Genomic DNA, 21,193 nt, shown 5'->3' on the forward strand with positions numbered 1-21,193 from the left:
CCCCCCGCCCCACCCATCGTCACTCCAATCTGTGCTGCTGGTACTGTACTCTTTGGCAGAGGATGGGAGTGACAGAACCCACTGAGTGGAGTTGGACGCTTTGAAAGCGAATGCTCAGAAGGCAACAAGTTGTCTGTTTTTCCTCCCTCCTTTAAAAAGGAATAAACGAACTTGAGTTTATGTTGGTTTGTCTGTCATGTTAGCAAAATATCTCATGATCCTCTTGACTGATTTTCTTTCTTTTTGTTTAACAAAACTCTAAGAAAGTAACCATCAGATGTATATCTACAACGAAGTATCAATTCAAGATGGCCACTGCAGCTTATCAACCTCACCAAACCTTACCAAACACACTACAGCCTTGTGTGTTAGTAGATAAACATCATCCCCGACTCGTCGTTTGAGCTCTGACAGGCGTGCCGTGAGATTGTGCAGAACATTGTTTACGAAGTTTGACTAAAACGGCGAGAACGGTGCCTTCTTCTCATAATATGGTTTTCGTTCAAAACTCTGGCAGAAAAGGCAACAGGCGACTCCTTAAAGCAGAGGTCCTGGGAGTTTTAGGTTTTTTCTGCTCCGACACACCTGATTCAAATGGTTTAATTACCTCCTCACCCAATCATCAAGTTCTCCAGGAGCACGGCAACAAGTCAGCCATTTAAACCAGGTGTTTTAAAGCAAGAACACATCTAAAACATGCAGGAGAGCGGCCCCCGAGGAGTGGAGTTTGACACCTGTGCCTTAAAGGAATGCAAGACTTTTAATTAAAGTTAGGCTGGTCCAATTTATGCAGCCTTTTATTGAGTTAAGTGGAGCAACTCTTCATGTCAGTTGCTGCCCTGTGCATGCAACTCGTTTGCCTTTCCGTCAGAAGAGTTCGTCATCAGATTCGGCTCATGTTAATCGTTATGTGCGCCGTATTGCACACAGTGTAGATGCAGATACGGAGGCGCCAACTGTAAATAGTTCCTGGGAATGTTAACGTTTCGATACGCAACTCGGATGGGATGCTTTTACAGATCTGCTGAGTCATTTCGGCTGTGTTTACATACTGTAACGGTGAGGTTTTTTTTTTCAAGCGAGCGGCGCACGAAGAGCGAGTGCACTCCAGTGCAGAAAAACAGGAAGGAGCCTGTCAGGTTTTCTGCTCCTTGAGGGTTTTTTTTTTTTGTTTGTTTATGTGTGTGTGACTTTTGGCCACAGAGAAATACCACCAACTTGTTTCCACTGTCGTCGTAGGGAGCTGAGTCGCTCACTCTCTCTGCTTGTATTAAACAGTCGTGTGATTGGTTACAACTATGCAAGAAGATTTAAAGAAAAGAATTTGCAGAGATGTGATTGATTTCACTGCTTTGGTTACTTTTGTTATATAAATGCTGATTCAGCATTCACGCTGTTGATTTCCTGTTTGTTTGTGTTTGTGTTTTTTTTTTTTTGTTTTTGTTTTTTTTCACATAATACTTTTCCAATCTACTTCTGCATACTTTGTTCTGTATTAGCTTCCATGTGAAAAAGTTCTGCTCATTCAGGCGATGGGTGCTATAAGTTTTTGTAACTTTTATACTTTTAAATATATTTTTTATTCACAAGTATTTTCCCAACAGAAATACACTAAGATCTCTTCAATCCCTTCAAAAGCATTGCTCTCCTGGAAATCTGTTTTTAGTTTTTAGCTACCGTTGCAGCTTTCAGTTAGCTGTTTGCTCTTCTAGCTAACTTTTTGCTGCTTTTAGCTACTGTTTTGCCACATACGGCTTTCATCCAGTGCTTTGCTCCTTTTAACTCGCATTTTGGTACTTTTGACTAAAAGGAGTCTTTTACTCCTTTTAGTTTTTAGCTGGAGTTTTACTCTTTTTTTTCCCTTTTTTAGCTCGTGTTTGGCTCCTTTTAGCTTCAGCAGCATTCAGCACTTAGGATATCTTCTGTGGTTCCAGGATTCTGTTAATATTTGGATCTAATATTTTCTCTCTCTGTCTCAGATGGATTGGTGATTGTTGGCGTCCACTCTGCCAAGTTTCCCAATGAAAAAGTAAGTGTTTGTTTATCTGCCGAGGGCTCGTCTGGAGCTTTTCTTAAACGGGTCAGCAAATAGATTACTTGACTTTTTTTTTTTTTTTTTGGGGGGGGGGGCTGTTAGATTTGTGACAAACATTTGTTAGGATTTAAAACTTCTGTTTCTCAGCTTTGTGAGGCAAAAAAAGGCACAAAATAGAAACCCTTTTCAGAGCTGAAACATTTCACGTTTATTTTGAATCAGCAAAATGTACCAACGTGAGCTTTCAACTAAACCTCCATAAATCCCTTTTTCTTTTTTTGGATAATGGAGGTAAACCCTGACTGGTTTCAGATTTGATAATGCGGTGTTCAGCTTTTTAAACAGCACAGGGTTCGTTTCATTTTCCGAGAGGTTGCCTGAAAATTAGCACCTGACAGATAAACAAGCTTACGTGGCATAATGTATGACAGGGAGAAGCTGTTCTCTCTGTCAGTCGCTCCCGGTCTGATTGGAATTTGCATGATTTGCATCTGTTCCTAATTGGTGTCGGACCAGAAAAAGATGCTGAAATCTTCTGAATATTCTGCTAGACCTTGATGTTACCAATCTGTTTGCCAGTGTAACCTCAAGAATAATTGTTTTATAGGATATCTTTGGCTCCAGTTGCTTATTCTGCTGTAATATTCCCATTTTTGTGTGTGTCAGAAGACTCTGACACGTGGATTTTTATGTGTCTACAGTGTTTTAAGTCGGAGATATGATCAGTTAAAATAAGCCTTCACTTCCAGCTTTGATTAAATGTAGTAAGGTAAATAAGTGTCTAAATAAAATGTGATTAAAATTAGAGTTTCAGTGAAGAATGTCAACGAAAGTCCCTTTTTTTTTTTAATCTGTTCCTGGACCTTTGAAGGTCCTGGACAACATCCGGAGCGCCGTGCTTCGCTACGACATCCGCCACCCCGTGGTGAACGACAACGAGGCGTCCCTCTGGCACGAACTGGAGGTCTCCTGCTGGCCCACGCTGGTCCTGCTGGGGCCTCGTGGCAACTTGCTCTTTGCCCTGGTGGGTGAGGGCCACCGGGACAGGCTGGCGCTCTTCGCCGACGGCGCCCTTCGGTTTTATGGCACACGGGGGCTGCTGAAGACTCACTCGGTGGGCGTTAAGCTGTACAGGGACTCCTTGCCGCCAAGCATCCTTTCCTTTCCTGGGAAGGTGGCCGTTGACCAAAGCAACCAAAGGCTGGTGATCGCGGACACGGGGCATCACAGGATCCTGGTGGCGTCCTCTACTGGAGAACTGCTGCACGTCATTGGCGGTAAGAAGGGGAAACATCTGAAACGTTACGAGCACATTTGGGCAGTGATGATAGTTGGAGATTATTTTACACCTCAGTGACCCTCGGTGGAGCCACATGGTTGGCCTGTGTTGGCCTCAAACCATCAGAAAAGTTGGCAACAGCAGTAATAAAGACATGCTGCTAACTGGCACTGATCTAAGCGTGGACGAATGAAAGGGAGAAAATGAAGGAGTGGTTTTATTTTAGGTTTGTTGACCTCATCTTTGTGCTCATGTTTACATGTAGAGGATGTTAAAAATGCCAAACTGCAAACAGTTTATTGCTTTCTTGTTTCATCCATCCATCCATTTTCTTTACCCGCTTTCAGTTTAAAACAAAAAAAGAAGCAAAGTTTGAAGCTTTTTAGTGCCAGAAATTAAATTAAGTGTCAAAAAACTTGAAGATGACAAGTCTGACGTTTGAATTTTCCTGCGAAGCTTTAATAGATCAGTGACGCTGGAGGGAAACGATTTGAAACGGAAACAAAGAACGACGAAAGATCTTTGGTACAACCTTTTTAAATACATCTACAGCTGATTAACTTATGAAGCCAGCCCAATTCAAGATGGCAGCTACAGCCAACTGGCCTTAGAAAACTCAAAAATGGCTAAAGTTCAGTCAGCTCAACAGAAATTGTGCTAAAATATGGTGGTGCTGTGGCTTAGATACTCCAAGTGCTACTGTTCGAGTGAGATCTTTGCTCAAAACTTTAGCATTACCTGTTAGAGTCGACGTTGACTGTCTGTTAGCAAAATATCTCATGAACAACTGGATGGGTTTTAATGGAAGTGATTAACTTTTGGAGTTAGTCTATTTTAGGATGGCCATAATAGCCAATCAGCATTAGCCAACACAAAAAATAGGGATGATTCAGGCAGTTTTACTCAAATTTGATGTGGTCGTAGCTGAGAGTTATCCACAACGCATACTCTGAGTGCTCCATTTTACCAAAATGGGTTCATTTTCATCATGCCTCAATAAAAGATGGTCTTCATCTATGAGCCTGGCATGAAAGGTGACGGGCGATGTGCATTCCTTCAAGGAATGTTACACTTTTTAGTTAAAAAATGTGCTCATGGCCACAGTGAAACATCATTTCTGTCACAGGACCTGAACGAGGCAAACAAGATGGCGACTTGTCCAAAGCTTCCTTTAACTCCCCTCAGGGCGTCGCCATCAAAGGGGACGCTGTGTATGTGGCCGACACAGAAAACCACCTGATCCGAAAGGTGCGTACCCGTAGCTGTGACGCCTGCTCCCATATCTATGTCTGACTGTCTGTTTTTTTTTTTTTTTTTCATTTTTGTTTTGCTCCTTTCTGTTAGATTGATCTGTCTAAGCGACGAGTCAGCACTTTAGCAGGCGTTGGTGCTCAAGGGACTGATAAAGAGGGTGGGGCCATGGGACCGGAGCAGCCAATCAGCTCTCCCTGGGACGTAGTTCTTGGCACTGCCTGTAAGTTTTGTGGCGTTCTCTCCTCCTTTTCCTCTCCTCCTCTGTGTCTTCCCAGCCTCTCGCTGCTTGCTGTACTTTATTATGCGTTTTTATATTCTGTCTGCGTCCCGCTCTGCCATCAGGAATTCCTAAATCTGTCCCGTCCCTCTCAATCTCTCTGTCCAGTCTCTATATTTGAGACTTTGTGGAGTTTTGCTTTTTTGCAGATCAAAGGATGGTGAAGAGGTGTGTTAACAGGAAGGTGGTTACAGTTAGATTTATCACCTGCTTGTGGTGATGGGGAGGGGGGTGTTCCACTCATTTAACGTATGAAACCAGCCGTCAGATGTTCTCTTTGTGCCAGGTTATGATCGGCCATCTGCGTGCAGGTCAGAGACGAGCGAGGAATTGTGCCGCTCCTTCTCTCTCTTCTTTCCTTTTTATAATCAACCATACTCTGAGCTTTTCATAACAACGGTTCAATGCAACACCGTGAATGTCTCCACGCAGAGGTCGTCTGAAAATGTGTTGCATTATCTCGGTTTCTAAACAACATTACCTCACCGTGGTATTCAGCTTTTTACTCTGTGAAACTAAATTTAAAAGAAACATCTAATAGGAGAGATCAGACGTGTGGAGGAGACGCTGTGTGCGCAGGGAGAGGGTAGGTGGAGGAGAAGAGGGCTATGGATGTGGGCCTAGCGTGCAGTCGGCTCGAGGAACTGTTTTTTTTTTTGGTCTCACTGGACAGTGATGATATCTTTGTAAGAAGTGATGTCATGATCACTTCCTTTACACATTCTGCCTCGATATTCAGTCTTTACGTCATTCAAATGAATTTCACAGCTTCCTCTGACAGTCACTTTACATCAGAAAAGTGGGTTAACTGTGTAACTTTTTTTGTACTTTTTTTATTCTTTTCAAAATATTAACCTTTTTAATTACAAATATTTTCACCATAAAAATACATTAAGATCTCAGTTCCTTCTAAAATTTCTTTCTCTTTGGAATCTGCTCCAGTATACTGACTCTGTTTTTGTTTTCTTGTACTTTTTAAAAAGAATTTTTATGTTTTAGTTCCCGCGCTGCTACTTTTAGTTAATCTTTTGGTGCTTTGAGACAGTGTTTGTTCCTTTTAGCTAGTGTTCTCCTACTTTTAGCTTGAACAACTCATGTTGAGCGACTTTTAGCAGAGTCATTCAGCGTTCATACTGCTCCTGCACAGAAAATACAATTTTTCTAGTTTACTCATCTAAAACGCTGATATCTACACTCCCACTGAACCAAGAAGATGTTTACCTTTAAGATCAAACTGTAGTTTTCAAGTAATTAATAATTTCGTTTTTTTTTTTAAAGTGGGGTTTTGCAGTAAGCTAATGAACAATTAATATCTTACCTGTAACAGATAGCTTTCTGAATTTCCTCGGTTTAGAGAAACAGAGTTTGAACTGTTTGATGCCTGAAATAAGTCATTCATCACAGAAAAATCACATCTTCATTTAGTCTGGGGATGAATTAGTTTAAAAGGTTCAGTTAAGTTTAGCATATTTTACAGATGGAATCCCTTATTTAGTGATTCATCACAAAGCTCTGAGTGCATTTAAGAATTTATTAAATATATTGGTAATGGTAAAAATACTTAAGTGGCACAGTATTTCTTTTCTCCAAGTTGTAGAGTCTCATCTTTAATAGCTACATTATTCTCCAGCTGAGCACTTGTGTGTCTGGAAGGGTTTTGAATCAATCATGATGACGGTTGTGGCCGTTGTCATTCCTGATTGATTTCTGACACTTGGCCTTCACTAAATGATCCCGGCCTCTTAATATTTTCCGTCTTTGAGTAAAGCCAACTTCCCAAAAACGCATCGAAGAAACTTTTTCTGAATGACTGTTGGAAGGTTAGAAGCAACGGGACACATTGCCAGAGTCCAAATTTATGGGAAGTGTTTTTGTTTATGTGTTTCACTTTTGTGTGTGTGTGTGTGTAGGTGGTGCTGAAGACAACGTGCTGTGGATAGCCATGGCAGGAACTCACCAGATCTGGGCTTTGTTCCTAGCAGATGGAAAACTGCCCAAAGGAAGGTGAGAGACCTGCACATGATCTCATGGCCACTTGGCAACAGCAGCATTAGGAACTTTCTTTTTTTAAGCCTAAAAGGACATTCGTGTGTCTTATTTTAGATATATGCACAGGAAAACTGGTGACAAAATGTAGACTATTGTATCTCAATTTGAAGAAATGAACAGGAATTATTCTATGCATCAAACAGCCGAGTTGTTGTCGATGCCTGTCAGTGTTTAAAGTAAAGTTCTGCTGTACGACTTGAACAGTGAGTCCAAAGCGGGGACCTGCGTGCGATGGGCGGGCAGCGGCGGCGAAGAGAACCGAAACAACGCCTACCCTCACAAGGCGGGCTTTGCGCAGCCCTCCGGCCTGGCTCCGGCCCCCGAGGAGCCCTGGAGCTGCCTGTTTGTGGCTGACAGCGAAAGCAGCACCATCCGCACGCTGGCGCTGAAGGACGGAGCCGTCAAGCATCTTGTCGGAGGGGAGAGAGACCCGCTGGTGAACGGCCGAGTTTTGCTATTTACAGTTCTGTATCTAAAGTTACGTTTAAACAAACCATCCGAAGAGGGAAAAACATGAAGAGAATCCAAAATGGCCTTGAATTATTTACTCTTAAGGTGATTTTGAAGTGGCAAAAGGCCAATAAAAGCCACTAACAGACTGAATTTATAATATTATTTATAATACACAAGCTGCTGATCATCAACTGGTGGCCTGCAGGCCAAGTCCATTCCATGAGCTAATTTCATTCGGGCCAGGACGTTGTATCTCCATTTGATCTTGTTTTGTCTTTTTTTTTTTTTTTTTTAAACCAGAACCTTTTTGCTTTCGGGGACGTCGACGGGAAAGGAGTGGATGCCAAGCTGCAGCATCCGCTCGGTGTCACCTGGGCTCCTGAACAAAAGCTGCTCTACGTGGCTGACTCCTACAACCACAAGGTCAGAACGAAGGGAAAACGGTTACATGGAAGTTTTATTTACTACCCCACACACTTGTATTTTTTTGTAAAATAACCTATATTCTGTGCTCAGATCAAGATGGTGGATCCAAAAACAAAGCAGTGTACCACGTTAGCGGGGACGGGAGAGGCCGGAGACGCTGTGGGACCAGAATTTAACAAATCTCACTTCAACGAGCCCGGAGGAATCTGTGTCGGCGACGGCGGGCAGCTTCTTTATGTGGCCGACACAAACAACCACCAAATCAAAGTCCTGGATCTGGAGTCCAAGACTGTCTCTCTGGTCAGATTTATGTGTTTATGAAGCGTTTACTTAAGAGAGTACTTTATTTTTAATCCATGTTTATGTAATTATTCTTTCACTAAAAGCATTTTCTGTGACTGAGTTTTAATAAAACGTGGCACAGCAAAGACATTTTGAAAGTACATGCCTTTCTCCTTTCTCTGCATCTAAATCTCTCTCCTAAACAGTTCCCCATCCTCGCTGAGTGCACAGACTCAGCACTTCCGAAGCCTCTGGGTCCGAGGAAAGTCCCGACGCTCCCTAAATCAGCTGCCAGGAAGGACACGCCACCAGTGGCCGTGTCCGCAGGCCAGACCGTCTGCGTGTCACTCACCATCTCGCTTCCAGAAGGAGCCAAACTCACCAAGGAAGCGCTGAGCTGCTGGGCACTGTCGGCTGAAGGTGAGGCGACGTCTACTCAGAGATGTTTGATTCATTTTATCAATGAATCCAATTCAAGATGGTCATCACAGCTAATTGCTATTAGCACATAACACATAAATGGCTATAACTCAGTTAATTTCACAGATATTGATCTAAATGTTGGTGTGGTAGTAGCTGAGAGTCATCTCAGCACATGCTTTGAGCGCTGACTGATCGCCCTATTTCATGTTAGATTGTGCATAATGTTATTTTTCAAGGTTTGCCCACAAAGGCTGCAACTTTGTCGTTTCTCGACATCAAATCTTAATAAAAAACTCTGGCAAGAAAGGGGGCAGGCGATATGCATTCCATCAAGTAATGCTGGGCCTTTAATCTAATGCAGGACTTTTTCAGTCCGTATTGTCGAACAGTAATCAAGCGCAGTCCGGCGATAGGATCAGGTGTGAGGTGATTTTCTGTAGATATCGTGTGAGTGACAGTGGATGGTCTGTTCATTAGGTTTTGGACCTGAAGTGTTTCCATCCCTCTGAGTGACGCAGCAGGCAGCCAGCCGTATCAGCGGGGTATTTTTAGAACATTTCGATAAGACGAGATGCCTCGGTTCACATAATTAGCTACCAGGCTATGTTACGTGATCCTCCCCGTCCCATTATACGGAGTCTAGACTCGCGCTGATCAGATCAGCGCCGAGGCAGGAATGTTAATGGATCGAGTTCGAGGTACATGCCAGATCTAAATTGTTTCTTTTAGTGGCTTTTTACAAATGGCTTCCATGGGACCTCATGTTCAGCATCAGCTTCATTAATCACCGCCAGCATGGATTTTGTCATCTCTCCGGCAGAATATTTTCTCACAGAAATGAAAATCCAGTCTTTTTGTTTGGAGTTAATCTCTCTTTTTTTTTTTTTTTCCTCCTTCTTCGTCTTTTTGAAAGAAGTGAAGTCTCTTTTGAAAGAGCAGTATTTGTTGGAGAAATCCAATGTCCTCACAGAGCATTTCATGTGATTTAGAGAGGCTGCGTGGGTTTGGGTTAATGTTTCAGGTGACTCCTTTTAGCTGCGCGATGCTCAGGCTTCAGTGTTCAGCAATAAATCTAAATGTCAGGCTGACAGACTCGTACAAACACATCTGATCTTTCAGAGTGCAGACGGAAATGAGTCTAAACCGTGAACTGATGTTTTTCGTCATGCAGGCTGTGAATCCTCCGGGGAGGGCTTGCTTAGTCAACAAGTTGGCACAGCACCTGAAACATATTATTGGATATGTTCCATGATGTTTCGGACAGATGATCGATGTGATAACTGATATCTCAGTAGTCACTGCGTAGGTTACAGCTTTAAAACTTATTTTCCAGCAACCAGTGCTTTAGCTCAATGGTCTGCAATTAAAATTAAAACCAATAAAGTTTTCTTTAGTTGAGATTCATGTTTCATGTTTAAGTTCTCTTTTAGTGACACCCATGGTGGTTTTCTTTACTCTATTTTAAGGCCCGTACCTCACCGTAGGCCGGCAGCTTCTCTCTGCACGGAGAAGCAGACGGAAACTGCGGGCAAGGCGTGGGAATTACTGTAAATGCTAGAAACCTTGTGCCACCTAGAAGGAATTACCATAAATGTTAAAGAAAGTGCCTAAAGTGAATGCCTGGACAAGCCTAAAATGATTATTTGTACTAAAAAAAAAAAGCTGCGCTGCATAAAAGTAATTACTGTAGATTGTAAAGATAAAGCATTGCTTACAACAAATAACCCAAAACACAAGAAAAAGTGCAAGTGTATATAGTAACTGCTTAATATCAATTAATAATTACAGCATGCTAACATACTAAATTAGTATGAAATGTTTTTAATGTAATACTTTTGTAAATGATGTTCACTACATTTTAGAGCATTCTAAAATTTAAAAAAGTAATGAAATTTGCAATTAAACAAAAGGATTTATGCTGGTATTAATTAACAAATGTTCTTTTTTTATTGATATATTCCAAATCAGTTGAGTGTCCATACCGATTCACAGCTAATCTGTTTTGGCCAACACAAAAATGGCTCCAACTCAGTCAGTTTGACAGATATTGCGCTCAGGTTTGGTGTGGTGGCAGCTGAGAGTCGTCCCCATCCCATAGTCTGAGCACTAACAGATCACACAAGATCTTTGTTTAAAACCGCGGAATGCAAGGTGGTGTGCCGTATGCGTTCTTTTAAGAAATACTTGTTAAGTTTTTTTGTGTTTTTTATCCACGTTCTGCTGCCTACCTGAAGAAAAACGTGTGCCAAAGTAATCAGAGCCATGTAGACTGAGCAGAAATTCTTTTCTAATTAGCAAAATTAGATGTTTATAAAACTTCTAAGTAAGTTTCAAACTCGCAAAGGATTTCATCTGTATTAAATCTGACCCACCTTTTGTGGAAATATCTATAATTTGCTCCAATATCCAGAATTTCTTCACGATGTGGGTTCACCTTTCACCAGACATTAAAATCAGTATATGTAGTTGAAGAATCCTTTCTCATTAGGTGTCAAATAGTCTCTGTTAAGTTTGTCCCTTTATTGTTTGTTGGTTTTCCCTGTCCTTTAGGCAACGAGTGGCTGCTGGACGGTCAGGTGATGATGGGAGAAATCGTGGATCTGTCGCAGCCGCTCCGCATCTCGACCAAACTCCCACCTGTTCTAAAGGAACCAGGCGGAAAGCTCAGCCTCACGCTGAACGCGTGGGTGTATTTCTGTCAGGAGGCAGGGAGCGCCTGCATGATGAAAGCCGCCTCGTTTGCGCTGCCTCTTCGCGCGAACGCCGCTCCCGGGGACGGAGAGGTCGCGGTGACATTGGCTCACGCCTTCTAGAGCCACGGACTCGCAGCAGCCTCTGCGTTTACACTTTATGTTGACATGAATGTGCGACTTCTATTTTCAGAATCTGCAAACCCGAGTCCTGTTCGGTTTTTAGCTTTGAAAGAAGAGGAAGTTTTGTTTCTGAGAGCGTGGCTGCTTTTAAACGGCGCCCATTTCAACCCAACCTCATGCAGATTTCTTTTCAGACCGCTCAAATGCTCTTGTTAGAAAACACTTTGCATTAATACTGTAATGCTTTCAGCTTATTCATATAATAGTGGTTTATGCAAAAATTTCTTTTAAGACGACTGTCAACATTAGTAATGGGGAAGGACGTTTTAAGCAGCTAAAAAAAAAACCCTAATGAACCCGAGGCTTTGTGTACAGACATGTGCTGCTGCCAGGGATCTGTATCATTTCTTTTATTTTTATCAGTCCAATAAATCAGTGTGGAGGGGCATGCCGCTATTGTGACCCTCGACCATAGTTTCCGCTTTATAGTCCTTTCAAAATAAACTATGACAGCAGAAAGACGCTGGGGACACTCCGAGTTGTTTCTCTTTTTTTGGGGTAAAAAAGTACAGGCGGTAATAAATACATAACCATAACGGTCGTGTTTATTCTTTCAAGACTTCGAGTAATCGAAAATTACTGCCCGTCTCTAATTAATCATTTGTTTTAAAGATGGAAAAAGTTCCTTTAAAAACTCTTTTGCGCAAGACTAAAGTCATAGTTCAGATATTTTGAAGTGGGGTTTTGTGAAAAGGTTTTGAACAAATAATACTTTTATAAGGATGGCTCATCAATTTAGTCCGAATTAAACTTTTTTTTTTTTCCAATCTCAGGTCATTCAACGAGCGAATAACGATAAATTTTCTGTCATTTATTAGTTGTTTTTTTTTAGTTAGTTTTGAAGTTGAAGAAAATGCATTAAAGACAAAAGGAGCCTTAAACCAGCTTCCTGTTTCCACATGCAGATAGTAATAAATTTCACTGACAAGGAAATTAACATTCAAATCTCCAACGTTTTTGCCGCAACTCCCACGAAGTAATTATCGAATCAGGTTCTGAAACTCGTCCTTTCAGTCCAGCGCCTAGCCTCACAAAAGAAATGGAAACAAAATGAGGACATTTATTCCAGTCCAGATATAATTCGGTCTTTGACTTTGAAAGCGTTGCTTTAGAAAGCCAACGCTGAGAGGTGACCATTGTCCTGTGAAAAGTAGGAGTCTTCCAAGGGGATTATTACATAAAAGTATTCAGATTTCTTTTTTTTTAAATTCAATCTGAGTGCAGTGAAAGCTTTATGAAGTGGAGCTCTATGCTGATTTGGATTAAGAGAAGTTATCTATGCAGGGACTCGTGTTGCATTAATATTATCACGTTAGTTCTGGAGTCTTAACACTGGGTTTTTGTTGTACATTAAAATGTTTCCGTTTGTGTATAAATGTAGCTAGTGTGGTGCCTTCAGGTGGATGTTATGTCACGCTTCTGCTCAGACTGAACAGTTGCTCTCTCCCAGTCCCAAAGCTGCTCTGTGTGACGGCTGATGCTTTTAATAACAACTGTTCCCGAGCCATTTCGATTCAAACCATTAAATATTATCTAAGTAGTGGATAAAGGGCCTGTTTTTTGTTTGGTTTTTTTGGGCTCAGAACTGATGAGACCGAGGGCCTTCTGCTCGCTCCGTTCACTGTGTGCTACTGTGTTATATTAAAATAAATGAACAAATAAAAAAAAAATCTCATTGAAATCTGCCCCACAAAGGGGTATTTGCGTAATTTAATTTGATCGTGTCGAAGCTGTTGTTGTCATCCCCCCACCCCATATTGCTCTTTGGAGTTATGCGCCGCTGTCATCGTGTCTCGTAAAGTAATTGTGCTTGTCAGGCGGCTGTTCAGTTCAAATCGCTCAAGTGCCTTGGAAAAAAGAGGGCGAGGATGTGGGGNTTGTATGGATTGTGTAAACTGATGACGCCTAAATTTATCTGGAGCAATAACAGTGTTGTTTCATAACTGGAGAAATGTTTTGCTCCCACGAACTGTTTATTTGAAACAAACCACAAAAGTTTTTTCTGGTGTATTTTTAATTTTTTTTTCCTGCTTTGTAACCCCACCCCCTCAGGGTTTTTTTTTTTAATGAACTGTAATGGCTCTTGATGAAATTGCTAACTTTGTTTTTCAGACTTTTTAAGACACATTTTGGTACGCTTCTCGTCTCCAGTGGGGGACCTTGTAGAGAAACGAATAAACATATTTATCTACTCTGGTTCGAGGTTTTGATTGGCGTATTCTTTAGAGGCCTCTGTTTTTGTTTTTATTTATTGTCAGCCTTTTGGGCTTATTTAGCTTTACTTTGTTTGATACATTTTTTTTGAATTCATAAACTGCAGCTTTGGATACGTGAGATCCAGCCCAGATTGAAGGTTTTTAGAGATTTTGTTTCTTCTCAAAACGCTGTTGGCTCATTTTCTTCTTACCTATTCAGTGTACAAGCTCCAAAATAACAACACTGAATTGGATTTTTGAAGTGTTTTGTTCACTTTCTTAAAAGAAAAAGAAGAAAAACCAATTTAACCCACAAAAGTCATTATTTTGGGGTTTTTACAGCTTCGTTTCTGTGTATCACATCTATTAGCGCTTCTCTGGAGTCCAGCTGTGTCTAATGGCCATGACAACAAAGGCACACCATTCTCTAAATGAGGTGCAAATGTTCGTGGTTTAAAAAGATATCGGAGTGAAAAATCACGCCACGAGATTGAGTTCTCTGTAAAACCAAAGACAGGAAGGTAACACCAAAGTTTCTTCAGCTCGGACTTTGTTCAGAATCACTGCAGCCCTCACTCCTTTTAAGAAGTTTGAAACCACAAACAAAAATTTCTAGATCTGGTTTTTCTAGTAACCATCAAACCAACGTTGACTGTTAATGGTGCCGCCAACGGCCACCTGTATCCAAATCAGCTGTTCGAGTTGAACAAATCAAAGTGTTTTAATGCAGACAGCTAAAGTACACAGGAGGTTATATGCATGTTTTGTTGTTGTTTTTTACATATAAATATGATTTTTAAAGAGAAGAAGACAAGTTTCAGTAAGCTGAGTAGTGTCTGTGCCATATTCAGTTATTTCAGCTGTAAAATAATAAAAATAAAGTAGACCTGTATCAGAAGGGGATCTTTTTACTCCCAATTTGCAGCATTTATTCAAAGAACATGATAGAACTCTTGAAATTCTGGCTCTTGGATTTGGTGTGCCATCCCAAGTTGATCAGTGGCCCCCATCTGGACCCCCTTTAACACTTTTTGGAGGCCCCCCTGCCTTCCTCTCTATGGAATATAGTTTAGCCCTTAAGCTGGGCATCTTTTGTTTTTCTTCTTCTTCTTCAGTTGACATGTGGGTGTCTTACAAAAAAAAAAAGGAATTAAACCATTAATGTAAATTTCCATCATATGAGTGCCAGATGTAAATAACTCCTTGTTCAAAAAAGGCGCACACAGCCTGCTCAGAATGCAGGAAAAGGCGCCTGAAAGACTCAAAAGCCTTCGAAAAACAATAAAATCCATTAACATCTCCACATGATCTCGAGCAATGACAAAGTATTTGGCTTTGTTCTCTGATGGTAAATAAACCCAAAGGGCTGAGCGTCACCTCATTACAGTCAAACATGGAGAAAGAGTTCTGTGGAAATGTTCCCTTTTTTATTTTTATTTTTCTGTAAAAGCGGCAGGGGAGCGGCTCAGGATAGTGGGAAAGATGAATGCAGAACAGAATCCTGTGTCAGATTTATTATTGTTATTATTATCGTTGTTGTTAACAGGTCAAGCTCTCAGACTGGGGAGAAGATTTAGTTAAAAGTTAAATATTTCATTAAAGTTTGTAAGATCATTTTCAGGATGAAACAAAGCCGTCGTTCCACCTCAGAGTGCCTCAATCAGAGCTAAGGAACTGAAGTCTTTATACTAAACTATTCCCTGTTAAATAGAATCCATTAACAGCAACACTCTCAAAACTGGTTATTAAAGGAGATCAAGACATAAAAGGGGTAACACCATCTATATTGTAACACCAGAATTAGTAAATGTTTCCTGTTCATTTAATAAAAATCAAAAGACTGACCTAAATTTTGAAGAAATACTACCTTCTTTTTTTTTTTACATAAACAAAACCTTAAATGGCATTTGGACATAAAAAATTATGTGTACAGCACTTTGGTCTTTTGTGGTTGTTTTAAAGTGCTTTATAAATAAAGCTTGATTGAACCAAAATGAGTCATACAGGTGTCTTGGTTAGAAAATATGTATGCCTAAAAACACCTTGCAACTTTTTTTTTTTTTGCTATTACACCTGCAATAAGTACACTTGCTAAAAAAAAAAGGGAAAAAAAAACATCAACCCAGAATCCTCAATGTGAAAAGCGAACAATTTGGATGTTTTTCCCTCACCAGTGGTAAATAATGTCCCCCAAAGAAAGCAGCACCCTCCGCTTGATGATGACTCATTTAATAACCAAAGACTTTGAATCAAGTCACTTCACTAAAACAATTAAAAAGTGCATGGGTAGTCTTTGTAATGAACGTGTAATTCTCTTTAAAAGTGCCATAAAATGGGATTAAATACCACAAGCAACAAGGGACATTTTCTACTGGATTTAGATTATCTTTATGAAAAGATCCCCTCTTTTTGCAACATCCAGTTCAGTTCTTCTAAAAGGAGGCTGGAAAATGTCTTTCATTTCCACATTTCCACCACTATGTTTTACACCTAGTATGATGTATTTATTTTTTTCTGCACCAAACCTTTGTTTGTTTGGTGCTTGTGCTGCCTTGAGCTCATGACTTTAAATGTTGGACTTCCTTTTAGGTCTTTGAAGACAAAGGAGCTAAAGTTCAAGCTGCATCTGTTAGTTTTGAATTAAACCCAAACTTGTTTTCAATTTGATTTTTTTTTTTTTATGATTACCATAACCAGGATAACTGAGAGTCGACAACAGCATATGTTCAAAATATTCTTTTAGCACAAGCAACAACAAAATAAATAAAGAAAAATTTCCAATCAGTCTGGTTTTCTTTTAAGTGTTTCTTAATAAAAGTGTAGACACTTTGACTCCTCTTTGAGAGAAAGGAACATTAGATCCTGTGGGAGTCATTTCAGAGTTTTCTTTTTGCACTAAAAGAAAAACATTAAAAAAAAAATCCTGCTCTTTTTAGACCTTGGAATTGAGACACCAAACAAATCCTAATTGAAAAGAAAGAAACAATTCCAAATGTCAGAGGTTTACTTTACATCTTTACCCTCTCGCTGCCTATAAAGGGTTTTTTTTTTTTTTGCCATCAGACCTGGAACGTTTGAATCTCAGGCTTTTGATTTGACAGGGTGAAAAAAATGCCGAATGTGGCAAAAAAAAAAAAAAAAAAAAAAGCTGACAATTTCATGTTGGATTTGTTTCAGAGTGTCACCTTTATGAATAAAAGGTGTCGTTTGATGAGAGACACGTGTCCTTTTCTTCTTTAGGTGCATATAAGTGCAACAAGACCAGCGAACAGGAAGTTACAGCAGAATTCCACTTTGACTCGTCACTACGGTTACAGAGGCCACTTAATGAGACAGTGGTTAAGAGGGTTTTGCCAAGTCTGAACAAATTTTGCTGTGACTCCATTAATTATTAAACTGTCTTTCAAAATATTAAACATTAATGATGGGAGGAAAGAAACGAAAACAGCATAATTACTTAAAGAACCCGCGAGCGGAAAGGACGAACTGTGGTTGGCCCCGTGGCTTCTTCCTCATCAGCTTCCCTCGCTGTTGTTCTGACAGCATCATTAACCCTGTGTGATTTTGCCAGAGGCCGTACACACACACACACACACACACACACACACACAAATCTCAATTTGAAACACCACCATGAAGTATGCTCAGACATTTCAAGGGATAAAATGCTTTAAAGTTAAAGCAATGCTCACCTCTTCCAGTGGCTCATTCGGTGATTTCCTTTCATCAGCAAACGGCTCCTTTTAAAACCAGCTTTTAAAACCTGCCTCAAGCCCTCGTCTCTTCTTATAATCTATGAAGATTCTCAATTTTTTTTGCTGAATTAGCCGCTTATAAAAGATGACACTGGCGGGGTGTTTGGCTAAAGTGTTCTGATGAAGGAGAAAATCCATTTGAAACGGTGTGATTGCAGAAAATTTGTGGGGTTTTTTTTGTTCTTTGTGGCTTAGTGGGCTTTATCGACTTCATATCACTGAAGAAGACAAAGCATTTCTGAGTTTGCAACTTGTGTGATAAAAACACGTAGCACGCCAACTCCAAAAGCAGAAAAAAGGGCTTTGTTATGAATAGCGCAGCTGAAAATGTGCTTCAGCCCTACACGGGACAAACCAGTGGGCCTCGCTCTGCGAAGGCTCGGTCTAAAAACAGGACTGTGTCACTTCAGATGATGAACCTCGACCTTTGACTCTCTGCCTGCGCTCACACGAGGCCGAGCTGAACCTGCTCGACTTTTCTTTCCTCCGGCAAGCAAACCTTGCATGAACCCAAGTGGGACGTAGCTGCCGCTCTGCGGTCGAGGGCCCTTTAGTGAAAGTAGGCGAGCAGCTGTACGAAAACCATTAAACGTTCGGCTACAACAAAGAGGCTAAAATGTTTTTAAGTGTTACTCTAGATCAGGGGTGGGTAATCCTGGTGCTCGAGGGCCACTATCCTGCATGTTTTCCTTGTTTCCCTGCTCCAACACATCTGATTCAGTGGTTAAATCACCTCCTCATGTTCTGCAGAAGCCTGTTAATCACCCATTGATTGAAATCAGGTGCGTTGGAGCAGAGAAACAAGTAAAACCTGCAGGATGGTGGCCCTTAAGGACCAGGATTACCCACCCCTGCTCTTCATACACTGGAAAAGCGGAGGTTTTAGAGCTGGGTTTGTTTTTAGATAAGTTTCTAAAAATGACTAGAGAAAACGGATCCTGTGCAAGAATGCAGTGTGAACACTGAGTGCTGAATGAAATTAGCTGAAGACGCCAAAACTGAATAACTAAAAGTAAAAACTAAAAACAGAACAGTAGCTAAAAGCAAAAGGAAGCTAAATCCTAGCTTAAACCCCAAAGTAGCAAAAATACTCATTCAAAGCTAAAAATTGAGAAACTCTAGCTAAAAACAGCAAAAGGCTAGCTTAAATCTAAAACTAGTAAAAGACTAAATAAAACCTAAAAGTAACAGAACGGTTGCTAGAAGCAGCAAAAATATTAGCTCAAAATAAGAACAATAGCTAAAAGCCACAAGTAGCAGAATGGTAGCTAAAACTGAAAGAAGCATAAAAAGACAAAAATGGAACAAGTATGCTGAAGCAATTTTCAGAGAACAACATTTTCGAAGGAATTGGAGAAATCTCAATTCATTTTCATGGGGAAATATCTGAAAATAAATGTAAATGTTTTTAAAAGTATAAAGGTTATGAAGAACGTTCTGATGTATGGATGGCTGAATTAGCATAAAGTATGTAAATAACATATGGGAAAATAAATAACAGGAAACAACAGAGTTAAAGTAGTTAATTCTCCTCATTTTCATTATTCTAAAAGTGAAATGAATGTGTCCTCTTAGTGCTGAGGAACTCCACTCTCTTTTTTTCCCCTAAAAGCAGAAACGTCAGCAAAACACCCGCAAATATAAGGAAACTGTGCATGTGGCCGCTCCAAACAGGTAGACTAAATAAACTCATTCATTTCTACAAATTAAAGAGTGCACTCCTGAGTGGCATCTGTAGCCGTCCAGATGTGAGGCTTCACAGTTCCAGAGACAAAATGTCCTGTTAGTCTGATCCGTCCTGCTTGTTACAGCACAGAGAGGCGACAGCAGACATGGAGCCGTGGAAATAAATCCCCTTCGTCTCACTGCACACGGAGGGGAAATGTGCGAGGAAGGCATAAAGGAAAAGCACAACAGAAGATTTTTCACAGCTGTGGTCTCTCAGTCCACGACTCCTAAGAAGCGATGGAGGCTAATTTCGGCTGAATGTGTGAACGGAGGGAGGAATTTAGCTGCATTCTGGAAAGTGATGCAGGATAACGAAGCTGTTCTGGTTCAATGAGTGCCCAGAATATGCTGATCTGAGTACAGTGTATGTTCAGCAGTTTGCTTTAGAAGCCTGCAATGTTGACAAACCACATTACTTTTTCAGGTTCCTCAAGAAAACTACACAAACACAACATATAGAACTTTTTAAAACAAACTAACGCATGGTCATATTGAACTTTCTGGGTCATAAATCAGTTCAGCTTTTTACTGCTTTGTGTTTGAAGGGAAATAGCAAAATTTAACTTTTTTTTAAAAAACATTAAAGGGATAGTTCAGATCGTCTGAAGTGAGGTAGTGCGGAAAAGTTACGAACAATCAATATCTTATCTGTTGTAGGTGGCTCTCTAAATGGCCACAGTTTGGTTTATTTCTGACGGGAGTGACAAGTTCAAGTGAGGCTGCTGCCATTTTCAATTTCAAACATTTCACAGCGGAGAACTAATTTGGGGACAGTAAAATAATAAAATCACCAGAGTAAACTGATTTGAAGTGGTGCAATTTAGGAATTTTGTGGTCAAACTTGTTTTATAGCCTTTTTTCCCTCCACATTTGTTAAATGATCAGTCAACAAATGATTGACAAAGTGAACCTAACCCAAATGTAGATTATCAAACAGTGAAAATTAAATCAGCAGACACTTAGAGTTTATATGCACTCAGAAAGAGGCAATACAAAGTGACAATTTATTCATGATTGGTTTTGCTTTTCAATGCTCAACCCATAAGTCTGAGTTATTTAACGTATGGCTGATAACTTAAATACACTCTTTTTGTCCCGATGATGTTCTTTATTACATGAGTTACCCTTTTGGGTTCATCTGCAGATGACGCTTCACCAGAATTACCTTGTTTCTGCCTCCTGTGAGGGTAATTAAAGAAAACCACTGATCCACAAGGAACCCAACTCTTTCCTCCTAAACGTGGGGCTGTATGGTGAGGTTTGTTGTTCCGCCAGAGAGCTTCCAGGCCCCAGAAGGAAAAAAAATAAATAAATAAAAATAACATATGTGAAAAGGCTTAACTTCAGTTTCCACACTTCAAGCTCGAAGGTCAAAGGGGTGGGGAGATGTTGACATGGCTTTGTTGGGTTTGGTCAGGTTGTGTTTCAGCCTCAGCTGTGGGGTCATTGAGTTCAAAGGCATGCTAATCTTCAAAACAAACAAACAACAACAAAATTCTGTTTTTTCCATTATTATTTATTTATTTTTTTTGCAGGCTGTTTGTCACAGAGGCTGGTGCAAATTTACAAACCAGATGTTGACTCAGAAGCGCTCACTGAGCTGAAGGGGACACGATTGTTGAGGTTCTGAAGAAGCGCCCTCTTTTTTTTAAACCACAAAACTAGAGAAACTGCATTTTCTGCAAGAATGTTGACTCCAGTAGTTAATGGCTCATATTTAGGAACAGATGTTGCTCGATCCGTTAGGGCTCAGGGTTTGTGATGGGGATGACTGTCAGCTACAACCACACCAGATCTCAGCTCAACATCTGTAAAACTGACTTGAGTTCTAGCCATTTTATTTTTGTTGGCTAAGATCACTTAGCTGTGGCGGCCATCTTGAATTGGGTTGACTCAAGAAGTTAACCAGTTGTAGATGGGCAATCAGTGATTAGGCTTTCTGAGAGTTTCAATAAAATCCAATGGTTCATGAGATATTTTCCTAACACGACTGACACGTGCACACACAAAGGCCTAGGCAATTACATGATCGCCTTTCGCCTTCAGCAGCAGGTGATAACAAACACAGCGCAACTGAAAGTATGATTTTCCTCAGGATCCGTTTGTCTCCTGGTCTCCCCAGCTGGGACCATATGTCCGCTGGACGCTCTCTGATTGGCTGGGA

At 40.5% G+C, this 21,193-nt stretch overlaps 1 protein-coding gene across 1 annotated transcript in view; it reads left to right on the forward strand.

The window, feature by feature from the left end:
* Window positions 1-12,998, forward strand: part of nhlrc2 (NHL repeat containing 2) — a 17,802-nt gene extending 4,804 nt beyond the window's left edge. The window contains exons 3-12 of the mRNA XM_017439531.3: window positions 1,980-2,029; window positions 2,907-3,312; window positions 4,441-4,562; window positions 4,659-4,788; window positions 6,756-6,849; window positions 7,099-7,330; window positions 7,648-7,770; window positions 7,864-8,073; window positions 8,262-8,475; window positions 11,029-12,998. Coding sequence (XP_017295020.1) covers window positions 1,980-2,029; window positions 2,907-3,312; window positions 4,441-4,562; window positions 4,659-4,788; window positions 6,756-6,849; window positions 7,099-7,330; window positions 7,648-7,770; window positions 7,864-8,073; window positions 8,262-8,475; window positions 11,029-11,291 — 1,844 coding nt within the window. The 3' untranslated portion in view covers window positions 11,292-12,998. The remainder of the gene's footprint in view (window positions 1-1,979; window positions 2,030-2,906; window positions 3,313-4,440; window positions 4,563-4,658; window positions 4,789-6,755; window positions 6,850-7,098; window positions 7,331-7,647; window positions 7,771-7,863; window positions 8,074-8,261; window positions 8,476-11,028) is intronic.
* The last annotated feature ends 8,195 nt before the right edge of the window (window positions 12,999-21,193 follow it).

This window comes from Kryptolebias marmoratus, linkage group LG17 (assembly GCF_001649575.2).
Source record: "Kryptolebias marmoratus isolate JLee-2015 linkage group LG17, ASM164957v2, whole genome shotgun sequence".
NCBI classification, from domain to species: domain Eukaryota; kingdom Metazoa; phylum Chordata; class Actinopteri; order Cyprinodontiformes; family Rivulidae; genus Kryptolebias; species Kryptolebias marmoratus.